General features: G+C 36.2%; 1 protein-coding gene and 1 pseudogene across 2 annotated transcripts in view; one reads left to right on the top strand and one right to left on the bottom strand.

The window, feature by feature from the left end:
• Positions 1 to 13,733, bottom strand: part of LOC143245939 (uncharacterized) — a 34,899-nt gene extending 21,166 nt beyond the window's left edge. The window contains exons 1-6 of the mRNA XM_076492190.1: positions 13,649 to 13,733; positions 9,631 to 9,792; positions 7,398 to 7,492; positions 6,547 to 6,679; positions 4,621 to 4,941; positions 2,979 to 3,089 (exon numbers count right to left, since the gene is read on the bottom strand). Of these exons, the coding sequence (XP_076348305.1) occupies positions 2,979 to 3,089; positions 4,621 to 4,941; positions 6,547 to 6,679; positions 7,398 to 7,492; positions 9,631 to 9,792; positions 13,649 to 13,733 (907 nt within the window). The remainder of the gene's footprint in view (positions 1 to 2,978; positions 3,090 to 4,620; positions 4,942 to 6,546; positions 6,680 to 7,397; positions 7,493 to 9,630; positions 9,793 to 13,648) is intronic.
• Positions 13,734 to 13,757: 24 nt separating this feature from the next.
• LOC143245938 (uncharacterized) overlaps positions 13,758 to 16,972 on the top strand; it is a 27,797-nt pseudogene continuing 24,582 nt past the window's right edge. Inside the window, exon 1 of the transcript XR_013025708.1 lies at positions 13,758 to 13,824. The product of XR_013025708.1 is annotated as an uncharacterized LOC143245938 (transcript). The remainder of the gene's footprint in view (positions 13,825 to 16,972) is intronic.

Raw genomic sequence — 16,972 nt, 5'->3', positions numbered from 1 at the left:
CAGATCACAGGAAACAGGGATTATGAAACAAAATGACATGAGCAAGAACCATGAAAGGAGGTAGCATGAACCATATAATATTGCAGAAAATGAAATGGACAAAGAAAAACATTTGTATCCAGGTAATAAATGTAAAGAAATAGAAAAGACAAATAACCTTCCTGGGCAACAGATGTCTTGGGAAGGAAGACTCAGTTTGGATGAAGAATAATCTACACGGAATGGTAAAGCATGTGGGAAATATTAATGGTATAAACATCAGAACAAGTGCAAGCCACAAGGAAGAGGAAATAACTCTTGAAGGAAAGATAGCCCAATGGGCTCAAAGGGAATGCTGGACCAAGCATAAAGGACTACATTGAGATCCCAGTTTGAGTAGAATAAAGAGATGTGACAAACAGATCAGAGAAAAGAAATGGAAGGCAAGGAATATAACCAGAAAAAAAATATGCTTTTTGGAAATATGAGACAGGAAAGATGTTTCACAGGGCAGTCCTCTAACTAACGATAGTTAGCACAGACAAAACATGATAAAACAACCAACTAAAGAATTGGAACAAAAGGATGGGATGAGCAAGTTCCATTGGTAAAGAAACATCCACTAAAGGGAACAAACATGAGCTCAACCCAAGGAAATGAGAGCTACAAAGGAAACCCACTTCCCAAAAAGAGAGCAAACCCCTTATGCAGTGAGAAAAGGAGAAGATAGGGTCACTGAAACTGTCCCTTCCATATCCTTAAGTAAAAGTAGAGAAGGCTGTGATTGAAGATGGGAATTGAAGAAAAATTCCCATTGGAATATCACATTAAGTGGAGGTTAACAATGAACCTCTTCAACTGGATCAGAAAATATTAACCAATGAGCTTCCTCAAGAAGTAAGCAGGTATGACTGACTAACTAGACATAGGAAGAGGCAAGCAGGAGCCTGTCATCTAAGAAAAGAAGTGTCCTATGACCCAACAAGTGAAAATGACAAGCAAAAGAGTGCATCACTTGAAAAAAATACACGGATCTAAATGATCAAACAGCAGTGCCTAGAACTGCAAGACATGAATCCCATGGATGAATAAGACAATGAGACATTGGAGCAGTTGTAATATGAAGACAGACACCCATCACAGTGAGTTGGGCATCCAGAGTCCAGGAGAAAAAAATATACTAGAAGTGAAAGGTAAAAATTCCATGGAAAAGCAAGATTGGCCCAGAAAAAAGAGTTCAACAAGGACAAGTTCCCAATCTTTCATCTTTCAAGGGATAACAATTACATGGGAGTAAAATCCTGGTTGAGTGGGTACCACCAAATCAACAGCACCTTTGCATGGTAAGTCTCGAACAGACTAGGAGAGATGAATAGAAGAGGCATGATACCAAGGAGAAGGAAAGGAGATCTGGGAAGGAACTTGGAGGGAGGGAATAGCAGGAACTTTTAGATAGAAACCATGGACCTGTTACAAAGTGTAGCTGAAAAGACTCATAAACTAAACATAATTAAAGAAACTGCTCATTAATAATGAACTGACAAACCTAGAAATTTGTAGTGTGCAGAGCACATAAAAAACGTGCAAAACAATGACATTCAACCTAAAACATTAAACAATATCTAGAGTTCAAACCACCAAAGGAACTTAGAAGATAAAAGACATATCAGACTTGTAGTAATACCACCAAAGTAACTGATAAGACATACGAAACAAAAGTATAACCTACCCTAAAAAACCTAAGAATTAAAACGCATCAAGTTAACAATAACCTTACAAACTATGCAACATAAACTATGAAATGAAGTAGAAAAATGAGTCAAGTTACACACAAAAGTGGCCAAAGTTACAATTACCAAAATAGTAACTATTATACAAAACCCATAAACGTAGTGAAATTTAAATAAAAGTAAAGTAATAATCAAACACTAAACACAAATTTAAATTAAAGTAGATAAGATGGTAAAAGAATTATAAAAATCTAACTTACAACGTACTGAGCAGAAAAGACATGAAAGGCCTAAGGAAATTGAATCAGTCCACCCAAGCTCACACAAACTTGCTAAACATGAGTGTAGCTACTAGGAATGAAGGCAGCATGTCCACAAACTTACCTGAAAAAAAATATCTAACTCGGGAGGTTACAATGTGGTAACAGATGGATAATCTAGTGCAAAGAAACTTCTACTGCACTATCCATCATCGCACACACAAAACATTGTTATGTGAAAAGAATAAATGATTATCCAAACATGAGACATGAACTAAAGCACGTACTTCCCCAACAGACACTGCTGTTCCCCCGAGACCTGTACACTAGTGTCGGAACCATTGTCTACTGTTGTGGGAATTTTATCATCTGTCATTAAATTTCAAATTCACCTGAATAAATTATAATTAGGAAGACAGAAATATTTCTAAAACAAATGATTAGAAATTGGAAATCAGACATAGAAAGTTGATACTGATATATATTTGTGATTAAGCACAATAAAAGTTTTATACTCATGTAAAAAGCTTGTTAAAACACATCTTTACACTAGACTGCCATCAAAGAAGTGTAGATCGTTCTAGAATGGTAGAGGGAGCTATACTAGTTTAGATGCTGCAGTGTGTCTGATGGAAGCTAGTCGCACATTCTGAGAAGGTGCAAAACCGAAGGAATATAAACACTGGTGCACTGTTAGTGAAAACATTTTTGCAATGCCTAAAGGGCAGACCAGAACTTAGACAGCTTTGGATAAGTAGAGGTATGATCATTTCGGAATTAGCATTTCCAATTACTCCAGCTATCCAAATAAGCAAAGTATCATAGTTACGATTTCTCATTTTCTTATTTTCAATTATTTCAAATTTGTTCAGCTGAACTGACTAGTGTCACAGCTCATGAACATTATTTAAGGTGCTTAATAAAAGGATAAACTGTAAAAAAAAGTCACTTATTGTATATTCCACAATTTATATATTCTATATTTAACTGAAGTTCTGAAATCACTTACGTTTCATTGGTTGTAACAGGTGTTTTCTTAAGAAGAAAAGTCCTAGGAGCACAAAAACCACCAACAAGAATGTCACAACAAAGAAAAGAATTTGTAGGGTGGATGTGTAATCTGTAATAGATAAATAACTATCAACTGTGATTCTCTAATAAACATTAGAAACAATGATTGTGTGTAATGATCCTGAAACATTAGGTGAATACTTTCTCTTAATCTAAATAGTTTAAAAAAACATTTCTTTTCATTCTGAATTTATATCAATATCGCAGTTAAAAACAACCCAATAACAAACAGGTTTGTACTTCTCAATTTATCTTTAAATCAAAAAGAAAAATCTACCTTGTATCTCAGAATGACTGGTATGGGTATTAACACTATTCTATTGAAGCTGAGAACAATGGTTGACCTTCCTAGGTCATCTTGAAATGTTGTTCTCCGCTTTATTAGTGAAGTGTTAATATCCATACCAGTCATTCTGAGATGCACTTACTTCAAGTTGGTTTCTCATCATCAAAAGTAAAAACATCTACCTTCCAAAATTGTTGGATTTCATAAATGTCATAATATAGTACTATTACGTTTTTAAATAATGTAAAGGTTTTTTCTCTTGTTTACAAACATTAATTTATAAAACCATACCAATCTTTCAGTCAATTAACACATCTATTGGCTTCTTAAGAGGTACCTACTTAACTTACAAATGATATTATATTACTGGATGTGTAATGAGTGTACATGCGCTGAGTCAGTACAAGTTATATAATTTAGGTAGGCATGACTGAAAGGTCATAAAAGTACAAAATAATAAATATATATTATTATGAGACTTAAGCTACTTAGACTAAATATTTCTATTTTTGTATTATAATATGTAGTCATTTTAGCATGAAAGAGCATAATTTATATTCATTTCCTAATTTTTTTTTTTATGATGGTTACGAGATTGGTCAAATGACAGACCCCACATAATTAAAGTAAAGAAAATAACAAAATATAGTCTTACTGAAAACAAACATTTGAATTGTATTTCCAAAGTTTTAGATATTATGCACATATTTGTGAAGAACAGGATTTTAATCATAAAACAAAATCACTTTACTCTGACTAATAAACAAAAACAGGCTATTTTTACAAACAAATCTTTAATAAAAAATATAGTTTGTTTCTATACAAAAAAACTTGTAATCTTTACCAAAAGTCTACCAACTTTTGTGAAGATACACATGTTGTATCAAAAGTTATGGTACAAATACTTAGCATGTGCAAATGTGTAGATGAACTTACATATACCAAGCCTGTTGCAAAAGGGTTAATATCACTTCCTCACATTCAGGGTTTTATATTAACAATAGTTCTACTAAATTGTAGTATTAGCATTGTAATATTACTTCTTGTACCACTTTGTTTTTCATTGTTGCTATGACCAAAACTGTCTCCTCTAATGTTATAATGTTATGTTTTAATATGCTAATTCTTATTGTTGGTTAATTTTAATAGTGTCCAATATTGATTTTACCTTTGTCTTGCACAAATAAAGAAAACTTGCTGATTGAGAACAGTATTTTCAAATAAGAAAGCATAATTAGTAATTAAAAATAAACTTGCACTGCACTTTTACCCTCACAAGGAGATCAGAAAATACCTGACACAGGAATGGCAAAGACTGCAGAACGAGTAACTCCACACGACAGATTCCATTCATTTGACAAGGGTCTAACTGTAACAAAGTAACTTCGAGATGCCACATTTTCAAATGTCACTAACATGTCTCCACTGTGCTTTATGGTTTCTATAGTTGAACTGTATGGATCAGAACCACTGTTCAATTTTCTCAGAGTTATTTCATACCGGTCAAGAGAAAACCTTTCTGGTGCCTTCTGGAACATGACTTCGATCTTGTGTGATAACAACAAACCCAAGTTGACCGACACCAAGCACTTCCATTTACAAATAGAATTTGTAACTATATGTGAAAAAATGAGAAAGAATATACTGAATGGGCTTTTTTTTACTTAATGAAAAATAAAATATTCAGAATATATCACCATCAAAATTGCTCTTATATAGGATTCTGAAAAACAAAAGCACTAAATATAATGAAAGAGGCCTAACTTGTAATTACTTAACAAGAACTTTGTAAGGAAAGAGGCTTAATATGTAACTACTTAACAAGAACTTTGTAAGGAAAGAGGCTTAATATGTAACTACTTAACAAGAACTTTGTAAGGAAAGAGGCTTATCATGCAACTACTTAACAAGAACTTTGTAAGGAAAGAGGCTTAATATGTAACTACTTAACAAGACCTTTGTAAGGAAAGAGGCTTATCATGCAACTACTTAACAAGAACTTTATAAGGAAAGAGGCTTAACATGTAACTACTTAACAAGAACTTTATAAGGAAAGAGGCTTATCATGCAACTACTTAACAAGACCTTTGTAAGGAAAGAGGCTTAATATGTAACTACTTAACAAGACCTTTGTAAGGAAAGAGGCTTATCATGCAACTACTTAACAAGAACTTTATAAGGAAAGAGGCTTATCATGCAGCTACTTAACAAGAACTTTATAAGGAAAGAGGCTTATCATGCAACTACTTAACAAGAACTTTGTAAGGAAAGAGGCTTAATATGTAACTACTTAACAAGAACTTTGTAAGGAAAGAGGCTTATCATGCAACTACTTAACAAGAACTTTGTAAGGAAAGAGGCTTAATATGTAACTACTTAACAAGAACTTTGTAAGGAAAGAGGCTTATCATGCAACTACTTAACAAGAACTTTGTAAGGAAAGAGGCTTAATATGTAACTACTTAACAAGAACTTTGTAAGGAAAGAGGCTTATCATGCAACTACTTAACAAGAACTTTGTAAGGAAAGAGGCTTATCATGCAACTACTTAACAAGAACTTTATAAGGAAAGAGGCTTATCATGCAACTACTTAAAAGAACTTTGTAAGGAAAGAGGCTTATTAATCACTGATTGATAATTTGGAAATAAGCACAAAGCTACACAATGGGTTATCTGTTCTCTGCCCACCATGGGTATCGAAACTCAGTTCTTAGTGGTGTGAGTCCACACTGTGCCACTGGAGGGGGCAGGAAAGAGGCTTAACTTGTAACAAGTTAATGAGAAGAAAATTATAATGAGAGTTGCTTGAATTATACAGATATTTTTATAAATAAAAATACCATGAAAAACAAAGATTAATTCCATCCTACAAACCAAACTTTGCCAATGGTTCATCAGCATAATATCTGAAACAGAAAGGAGCAGTTAAACTATTGCTGTACACAGAGGTAAAGTCAATCAGTCAGTGAAGTCTCACTCTTAAAAGGTCCATCCTCCATCACCATTCCACAATTCTCTTATTGGGAAGGATAACATTTACATTCATTTAACAAAAAGAGTGGCATTTGTCACCAACTGTTCCTCACCTTCAGTATTAATAACATGTCAATATTATAGCATTATAATTTTTAGATAGTTCTTCAAAGCATACATGTGGTAGAACAAACATATAAAAAATGGCTACTGAAGGCAAATAACAAAAGCAAATTCAAAACTCACTTATAGTGTTGGGCTTTGGGAACGTGACTGCATAATCCAGAACTTTGTGGGCAGGCAATGACCGAATCTGTAAACGGTAGTTACTGTCCCCATATTCTGTAAGGTAGATGTAACAGTCATAATACAACGAAACCTATAAGAACAAAACAGAATACTCTGAACTGCATGCAGTAAGTATTAGTAGTAATGGCAGTGTAATGATAACTCCTATTAAGTGCAATAAAACAGGATATACTGTTGTGTTTTTTTAAAGTTAACAAATATATAATAACAAACAAAAATGTACATCAGTTTCTACTGTGCACACCTTCTTGTATAACATTTGTTAGCCTATAAGGAACTTACAACACAGGAAGTGAAGTTAAACTTGTCTCATAATGTAAGTCAATGACAGAATTTAAAAAAACCTTCTAACAGTAACAAAAATATATTTACTTACTGTTACTACTGTATAAGGACAAATAACTGTGTGTAGCATTACTCTTTAAGACATCATTAATTAATTAATTCTTAGTCTTTGTAATGTTGATAAAAACAATTTTAAAAAGTTTATAGAGCAATGAAGTAAGCTTTCTAGTCAAATATAAAAATGTGTTGTTTTTTTATAAATAGGTTTAAACGCCTGATTACAGCATTTCTGCAATAAGAGAAAAAGACTTATTGTTTTACCTCCAGATGTCATATTTCATATTTGCTCGTGTTTTTCCACACATGGATATTTCAGGAATTACAAATCTTGTTCTCTGTGCAGTTTTAGACAGTTTTACTTACCTAGCCCACCTCAAACAGTAGTGTTCCTGAGAACTGTCTTACCTTGCCTCTGACAGTAGTGTTCCTGAGAACTGTCTTACCTTGCCTCTGACAGTAGTGTTCCTGAAGTCAAATATCCTCATACTGGTGTAATTAGTTGATTTTTGTTGCATTAAAATAAGGAATCCTTTGACATCTGGGGAAAAAAATGCATCTGTTGAAACACAAGTGCTTGTGGGTGTATGTGTTCATTTCAAAGAACTACGGTTTACAAGACTGGACAACTGGAAATTGAAATTGATTGTTTTCTCATCTCAAAGCCACATAAGGCTATCTGCTGTGTCCACTGAAGGGTATTGAACCCCTGATTTTAGAGTTGTAAATACAAAAGAAAAAAGCACTGTCCCATTAGGACACTTTTTTTTTTTTTATAAGTTTTGATATTTTAATCTCAAGTGTTATTTTTATTTCACCAGTGGAAACAAAAGAATTGTAGTGAAGTGTGTAAAACATGTTTAACAAACATGAATAACACTATGAAACACAAGTTGTGTTCCTGGATAGTATGTGTTATTTCTTAACTGTTTGTGTTGTAAAAGTACAGAAAATAGCCATTATTCCCTTCCAACTTTGATTTTGTGACCTGGATAATGAAATTTAGAAATTAACCTATTTTCTATGTAAAAACAGGCAAATTTGCACATTTTCATAAGGTCTGAATAAAACAACATATGAATAAAGATTTACATGTATTTATACTAAAGTTACACACAAATGTTTATAAGTGGGTAGTTTTTCAAGAATTGCGACTGTAATGTAAATCACTTTCACATATCAGCACCCAAATATAGTCTACCATCATGTTTTCGTTATACACTCCCAGGTCACAAAAGCAAAAGTTTGAAGAGAAAAATAGGTCTTTTCCATTTACATTAGGCGTAAGCAATTGGGAAATAACACTTTCTGTCCAGGAACAAGAAAAAGTAATAATTTTGTTACATAGTGTAATTAACAAAAATGTTATTGATATCCACTGTGAAGTTAAGATTACTTAAGCATACAATGTACATCTCAATAAACACAAATAGCACAAGAGATGACCAAAAACTGACTAGTTCTAAGAACTTGGTGATTAACAAACACAACCTACCACTAAGACATGTTACCAACTAAAAACAATGAAGAATATTAAAAGCTTAGGATAAAAACATGAATGTAATCTGATTTCATAAGCACCAGCTGCAACATTATGGTTCACACATGACTACTACACAGTTACATCAATAAGACTTCTGACTCGTGTCTTTCCTATATATCACATAGGAAATGACATAACTTCACATACACACCCACACACACACAAAAACAAAACAACTGATTTCTAGCAAAATCATAACTAATACCTTCAATAAACACTTAAACATATAGAAACATCTTACAATTCATACAGTGAATGTTAGCAAAGAGAAAAGTTTCTTACTTTAACTTTGTCCATTGCAATAATGTTGGAAAGAAAAAAGAAATATACATACACTGTAGCTCTAATTAGAGAGAGGAAAACAAAAGAAAGCACACGTCTCGAAATTTGTGTCATTGTTACTTGAACTTCATTGACCTTGTATCATTGGCTTTCATTTTACAAAGTACTAATTTTCATAATTATAATAAAAGATTTGTTTGTTTACCAAATCATGGTTCCTGTATTAATTTTATATATTGGGTTGAGGAATAATTCGTGAGCGTTTTTTCAAGTTAACAAAATATATTCATAAATGAAACGCTTTCACAAAATATTTCATGTCATTTGGTAGATAATTTTTTGCTCTAATAGATGGTGTGTTTGATTTTCACATGTCTTTAATTTTTGCTTTCATTTTCAGCTCATTAAATGGAATGTCAAGTGGACAAGATCGAGCATTTTCGACACCATCTGCTTTTCGCATTTAATTTCTGGCAATTTCGTTTAAAACGATGCATACTATATACCTAGGTATTACATGAAATAAAGTATCATAATAAATGTTTTGGGTGTAATGTGTTCATGCATTGAAGTATTGTATAGTCTTGCATGTAATGCTTGAATGAAATTATTTAAAAACGCTCACGAATTATTCCTCAACCTAATAGTTTTAATACAACACATTAAAACTGATTTAATCAGTTTCTTTACATCAGAACCCAATACTTCATCAATTAACACTAAGTATATATCTTCATCAGTACAGAGTCTCAGTTGTATATCATTTCAATGTCGAACAGTAAGGTGTTTATACAAAGTGTCAACACATACAACAATTGTTCATTTCTCACCACAGATCATGTAATATTTCTTACCTGATTGTGCAGACGATATTGTAATATTTACTCCCGTGGTATTTAGCAAAGCTTTAGAAACAACATAAGCTTCCAATCCAACCTCGAGACCAGCATCTTCTTGTGTTTTCACAACCTGCGGCTCATTTACGATCCAGGACTTTGAAGAAACCACGTCTATGGCTAGAGATGGTTGTCAAAAAATATTTTAAACATAGTTGCAAAGAGGTCAAAAATACCAAATTTAATAGTGGAGGAAAAAAAAAATGCTAAAACAATTGCAGCTAAGCCTAAAATCATGAATGGATTAAGAAAATAGTTGCTTAAGATTGATTGTCTGAAGTTTGTGCAAACCTTCATGAAGGCTATTTGGCAATAGTTGTTCCAAATTTAGCAGTGATAGACTAGATGGAAGGGAGTTAGTAAACATCACCCACCACAAGCTGTTAGGCTACTCTTAGCAACAAACAGTGGGATTGACTGTTGCAATACAATGTTCCCATGGCTGGAAGATCATGCAGGTTTGATGTAGTGGGGATTCAAACCTGCAACCTGTGAATTGCAAGCCAAGCACCCTAACCATCAGATCATGCCAGGCTGGATAGAGTTAAACAAAATGATTTTAGAATATGATGTGAAACATTTAAATTTGTCTTCATGGGCTATGTTGAAAGGGTTATGAGTGACAGTAGTTATCATGAAAACGTTCTCAGTTCCTGTGCAGATACTTGAGGATGAAACTGAAAATTTAAGTCAAGCTTACTTTCTTTCAACACGACAGCTTTCAATATGCTGATTGCAACTGTAGTTAAATTTGAAGATGTACATAGGCTGAGTACCTTATATTAAAATAATTTCAGCCCCTCACCATGTTGTTACAATCCTTATCTCCATGTCTGGTTATATTCTATCTGATGGTTGTATCATAATTCCCTATTACAAGTGTCTCCATCACAAGACTATCAGTGCCACTCCTCCCTTTAGTCTTTCCATAATCCATAAGTAGACAGCAATGTCCTAGTGTCTGTTCCAAAAAGTAATCTCACAGTAATCCATAGGTACTCAAATCCCAAAAACTGGTTGATGAAAGCAGCTTGTGACCCTTTTTAATAAGGTTCATATTATTGGTGGGACAAGTGAATAACTTTTATCACTTAACATTGTATTCACAGGTTATAACCTGTTACAAGATGCTGCACTCTGCTTACAACAGATATGGTGAAACTTGAATGTCTCTTTCTCAACGATCCTGGTACCTTTAGTTAATCCATATTTCCTTTTCAATGACCATTTTCATTTTTTCTTTAACTCTCTCAACACGGGTTTGGTCAATTTGACTGACCATGTGACCTCTTTGTACTCTTTTAAAGTCTCTATAGATTTAATACTTCTGACTTTCAATATAGTGTCTATCTTCACAAAATTTGGCAGTCTTTTGGTTGGTTGGTTGATTTATTGTTTTATGGCACAATGCAGCTCGGCTATCTGCGTCAAACGTCCGGTAAAAAGGTAAAAACAAATTAAATGTAGTAAAATACATAAAAGGGAATGAAGGTAAAACAAAACATCACTGAAAAACAGAAAAAGCATAAAACCAATGTTGACACCTAGTCTACAATGTTAAGAGAGAAAGCAGAGTAAGAGAAGTTGTAAAGGACTTTCTCTAGCATAATGGTAATGATCATAACCTGCCAGGACGACAAACAGGTAAGTACAAGAACCACCGTCAGTCACCTGAAGTTGGCCTTTCTAGTCCTGGTTCTGGGTTATGTGTCATAACAGCCATTATCAAAAGGTAAAGTAATAAAAGTTTTAAAAGACATGTACCAAAATCGTAATAATAATTAGTCAAATGTCCGGTAAAAAGGTAAAAGTAAAGTAAATGTAGTAAAATTCATAAAAGGAAATGAAGGTAAAAACAAAACAGCAATTAAAAACATAAAATGGCATAAAACTGATGTTGACATCCAGTCTATAAAGTTGTAAAGGACTTTCTGGAGCATAATGGTAATGATCATAACCCACCAGAAAGACTAACAGGTAAGTACAAGAACCACCGTCAGTCACCTGAAGTTGGTCTTTCCAGTCTTGGTTCCGGGTTATGTCATTATGGCCAGTACCAAAGGGTAAAGTAATAAAAGTGTTAAAAGACATGCAGCAAAATTGTAATAACAACTCGCCAAAATGACTAATGGGTAGTTCAAACAGCAGCGTTAGTCACCTGAAGTTGGCCTTTCCAGTCCTGATGTCGAGTTATTTAACATTCTGGCCATTGTCCAATTTCAAATCGAACTAGAGAGATTAAGACTCTTAAAAGGGAACCACAATTAAAAAGGTGTAATGAATAAATATCAAACACTTAAATCAGGTTAAAAAGATTAATGGCTATTAAAAAACTAAAAACTTTATCAAGGTGGACAGTGTCACCGTCACCAATAACACTGTCCAATGTTACAGACAAATATTGGGACAGAACATGTTTAAAATAGTGTTGTCTTTGAGAGTCGTAACAATGGCAAGACAGTAAAATGTGGCTTATTGTGACCCGAGTCTTACACAAACTACACACTGGTGCATCAGTTCCAGATAAAAGAAAATGATGAGTTAAAAACTGTGACCAATGTGTAGTTTAGTTAAAACAACTTCCTCCTTCTGAACCTTACGGAAGCTAGATGGCCAAAGCCCAATATAGGGTTTTATTTGGAAGAGCTTGTTGTCGCGTTGCTCACTCCAAGTGGACTGCCAGCTGGCACGGAGCTGAGCCTTGAATACAGGACCATAGTCCATGTACGGAATAGGCACAGGGGTGATAGTGCCAGAGCAGATAGATTTAGCTGCCGTGTCTGCAAGCTCGTTCCCGCGAATACCAACATGGCCTGGTATCCAGAAAAACTGGATAGAAGTACCTGTTAATGAGAAATGGGCCAGTCGGTTTTGAATATCAGTGAGAACAGGATGTGAGCCAATGTGAAGCGATTCCAGGGCCAGTAGAGAACTAAGGGAGTCAGTATAAATAGTGCAGTTGGAGTACTGCTTAGCTTCAACATGATCCAGGGCAAGAGATATGGTGTACAGTTCAGCAGTGAACACAAAAGCTGTAGAGGGGATTTTGCGCGCAACCACCGAACCACAACAAACCATTACAGAGATCACAGAGTCACATGATTTTGAACAACCCATATAAACAGGAATGGAAAAATTGTTCGAAAGATGTTCAATTAATAAAAGACGATACTTCCAATCGGGAGTATCTACTTTTCTCAGATGACTTAAAGAAAGGTGACATTTGGGGACTGAAATAAACCATGGTGGGATGGGCTGACCAGTGGATACTGCAATATTATCCAAGGACAGACCCAATTCATCCATCTGTGCCTGGATATGAAAGCCAAAAGGAGCAATGGCAGATCATCTGTTCTGAAAACGTATGGCCAACCAAGGAAGGAAAACACAACCCCAGGTGGGATGCTGTGATAAGGAACGAAGTTTCGAAGCATATAGTAAAGACAGGTGCAAACGGCAAAGGTGCAAAGAAGGTTCATAAGACTCTATGTATAAGTTCTGAACTGGGGAGGTGCGGAAAGCCCCATTGCAGAGCCGAAGTTCTTGATGATGAATGGGGTCCAGCATCTTTAAGGCCGAGGGCCTGGCAAGGCCATAGACCAGTGATCCAGAGTCCAGTTTCGATCGAATAAAAGCACAATATATCTTTAGCATAGAACATCTATCTGTTCCCCAAGTGGTGGTAGAGGACATGGAGGATGTTCAGTGCTCTTGTACATTTGACTCGTAGAAGGGACAGAGATGGGTGTTGAAATTGATTCATGAACTTTTTTAACCATGGAGGTCAAAAGGCTTTTCATTTGTTTTGAGAACAATTCTCTTGGAGGTACAGAGAGATCTGTCTGCACTCCCACTGTAGTAGTGAAATGAAGTGTAGCAGCACATGTCCAAGATGAAGCAGTGGACAGCAATTTTCGAGCCTCAGGATAAGTAATGTTATGAATCGTTTTCAAACGCTGCATCTTTTTCTTCCAACCATTTAGGGCAAGAACGAAAGTTGGACGGATGAGAGCCATTGCAATTGACACAATGTAGGTCAGTTTCATACTCATAAGCATCATGGTTCTTGCCACCACAACGCGCGCATGTCAGGGAAGCACAACATGACATCCTTGAGTGACCGAATCTCTGACACTGGAAACATTGCAGAGGGTTTGAAATATACGGCTGTAACCTACAATTAAGATAACCTGCCTTGATGGTGGCAGGTGGATGTGGTGATGTAAATGTCAAAACGAGGATACTGGTCTGCAAAGTAACTCCATCTTTGCGAGTGAAGATACGCCTCACTACAGAAACTCCTTAAGTGGAGAAACCAGCAAGAATCTCTGACTCGGGGATGTTCTTCAAATCCGTCTCAACAATAACTCCTCGTGATGAATTCAAAGTAGCATGAGATGTAACCTCAATAGGTATATCCCCAATCACCTTTGATTGGAAGAGGAGTTCACTGTGTTTACATATGGATGGTTCCAGCAATATGTTACCAGAGCAAAGGATATCGTAGAAATGTGTTGAGTTTTTAGGAATACACTGAGCAGCTGCTTGTATAATAGTCAGTTACCTCTGCCACACAGTCGTCTATTGATGGCAGGATCAAGTTCTGCAAGAGCATTGAAAGTGTACCAGTCTGCCTGATCCAGCTTCCACTGAGGCACGCAGGTAAGGTGGCATCAACCACGGGCCAGACTCTTTCAAAAGTATAGGAAAATGATCACTGCCTCACGGATTATTGTCAACCCTCCATGAAAAATGGGAGAATAATGAAGGGGAGCAAACCGAGAGATCAATAGCAGTAAAGGACTGACTAGGTGCATGAAAATAAGTGGAATAACCAGCATTGAAAAGAGAAAGATTGTGATCAGAGAGCATATGCTCCACAGAGCGACCCCTCCGATCAATAACAGTACTTCCCCAGAGGGGATGATGTCCATTAAAGTCCCCCAGGATTAGAAAGGGAGACGGCAACTGTTCAACGAGAGCAGAGAGCATCAAGGTATGATTGATCATATGTCTCTCCATGGGAAAGGTAGAGAGAACAAACAGTGATGGTATGACCCAAGATAACACAAATGTCTACAGCCTCCATCACTTGTCCATCACACAGCCCATCATTTCTGTACAGAGTAAACTGCCAAAAGGTGACTGTATCGGCAGGTTTTAGAAATGTTTCTTGTAAGGAAAGACATACAGGATGGTAGGAAGCAATCAGTGTTTTGATGTCATCCAGATTAGAACGTAAAAAACCTCGACAATTCCATTGTATCAAGGTGGCCATTTTTAATGACGGGTAGGAGAAGTGGCTGGAGGATCCTTCTGTTTACGACAATGTCTTTTTTCCTTAGTGTCCATATTTGGAGGAGGTCTATCAACCTCCATGGATCCTGCCCTGGGTCAATTGGGCAGGTATTTGTTGTTGGAAGAGGATTCTAGTGAATGAGGATGCAAACAAATGATTGTTATGCATCTTGGGGTAGGAGGAAAAGATGTATCTGAAGAAATGCCTGTATTTGAAACCAAAAGGATGTGGATCTTGGGGTTTGTTGGAATGTATGGGAGGAACAGAGATGGGTGTAGAAGTTGATTCATCAATCTTTTTAACCATGGAGATCAAAAGGCTTTTCATTTGTTTTGAAAACGATTCTCTTGGAGGTACAGAGAGATCTGTCTGCACTCCCACTGTAGTTGTGGAATGAATTGCAGCAGCATATGTCCAAGATGAAGCGGTGGACAGCAATTTCCGAACCTCGGGATAACTAATGTTATAAGTCGTTTTCAAAAGCTGCACTTCTTTCTCCTCCAACCATTTTGGGCAAGAACAAAAGTAGGAAGGGTGAGAACCATTACAGTTGACACAATGTGGGTCCGTGTCACACTCATAAGCATCATGGTCCTTGCCACCACAATGAGCACATGTCAGTGGCTGAACCTCTGACATTGGTAACATCAGAGAGGGTTTGGAAGATACGGCCGTACCCAGCAATTTAGATTACCTGCCTTGATGGTGGCAGGTACACGTGGTGATGTAAATGTCAAAATGAGGATATTGGTCAGCATCATAATTCCATCTTTGCGAGTGGAGATGCGCCTCACTGCAGAAACTCCTTGAGTGGAGAAACCAGCGAGAATCTCTGACTTCGGGACGTTCTTCAAATCCCTCTCAAAAATAACTCCTCGTGATGAATTCAAAGAAGCATGAGGTGTAACCTCAATAGGTACATCCCCAATTGCCTTTGAATTCAAGAGAAGTTTACTCTGTTGGGATGTGGATGTTTCACCAAATGTCTCCAGATTGAAGCTTCTTTACCGACTTTGGAGAGCCAGCAAGTCCCTCTAGTCCCTTCTGAATAAAAAACGGGGACATTTGCCCTAAAGGTTTGTCTGAAAGAGAATGTAATATAAGAAAATGAGGTACGTGTGTTACAGATGTTGAAGATTGCTGCTCAGAGTCTTCAAGACGTGGTCGCTTACCTATTGACTGTTTTTTCACTATTTTATTTAAATTTTTTGTAGGAGGATCCATAGGAAAAAAGGATAATTTCGGTACCCACTGACCCAACCCACCATAGAGCCCTACAAGAGGACGCACTACAATGTCATGCAAGAACATTGCAGCAACACCAGAGTTTCATTAGCACTATACCCAAACACCAGCATCAGACACAATGTCCACAACTCCCGTTGAGAACTTCCAACACTGGTACTTGGTTGACTCTAGCCCAAGTGGACCAGCCAAATGACCCAAGAGGGGGCCACCTAAAGGCCGCCCGGCTGCAGGAATTCAAGACCAAAGTGGTGTGTTGGGGTTGGACCCCTCAATCACCAGGATCCTCTCCTCCCCTTCATGGGTCCCCACGCACAGCAAACATGTGGGTGGATGTTTAGATCCCAGAGGAGGTAACCAGAAATTTATATGCAAAAAACGGCTCGTTTGGGCTGAGAAAACACTTTACATAGAAGAGCGAACAACGTTTCGACTTTCTTCGGTCATCGTCAGGTTCACAAAGAAAGAGGTAACTGACCGAAGCTGACCACATGTTTGAAAGGGGTTGTGTAACTGTGTGTCGAAATGTAGAGGGCGGTATTAGATGTTTGAATATATAATTTATTATATTAATATAGGTATAAAGGCGTTCCTTTATATTGGTTTATTTTGGGTTTAAGTTGTTGTATAAGTAAGGCTTCTTTAATTTTACGTTTGTTTATGTTTGTTTCTTTATTTAATATTTGAGTGTTTTCTATGGTTATGTTGTGTTTATTTGACTTGCAGTGTTCAAAACGTGTGAAGGTGACTTTATGT

This window comes from Tachypleus tridentatus, chromosome 3 (genome assembly GCF_004210375.1).
Source record: "Tachypleus tridentatus isolate NWPU-2018 chromosome 3, ASM421037v1, whole genome shotgun sequence".
NCBI lineage: Eukaryota > Metazoa > Arthropoda > Merostomata > Xiphosura > Limulidae > Tachypleus > Tachypleus tridentatus.
This window is presented reverse-complemented; position numbering and strand designations above follow the sequence as displayed.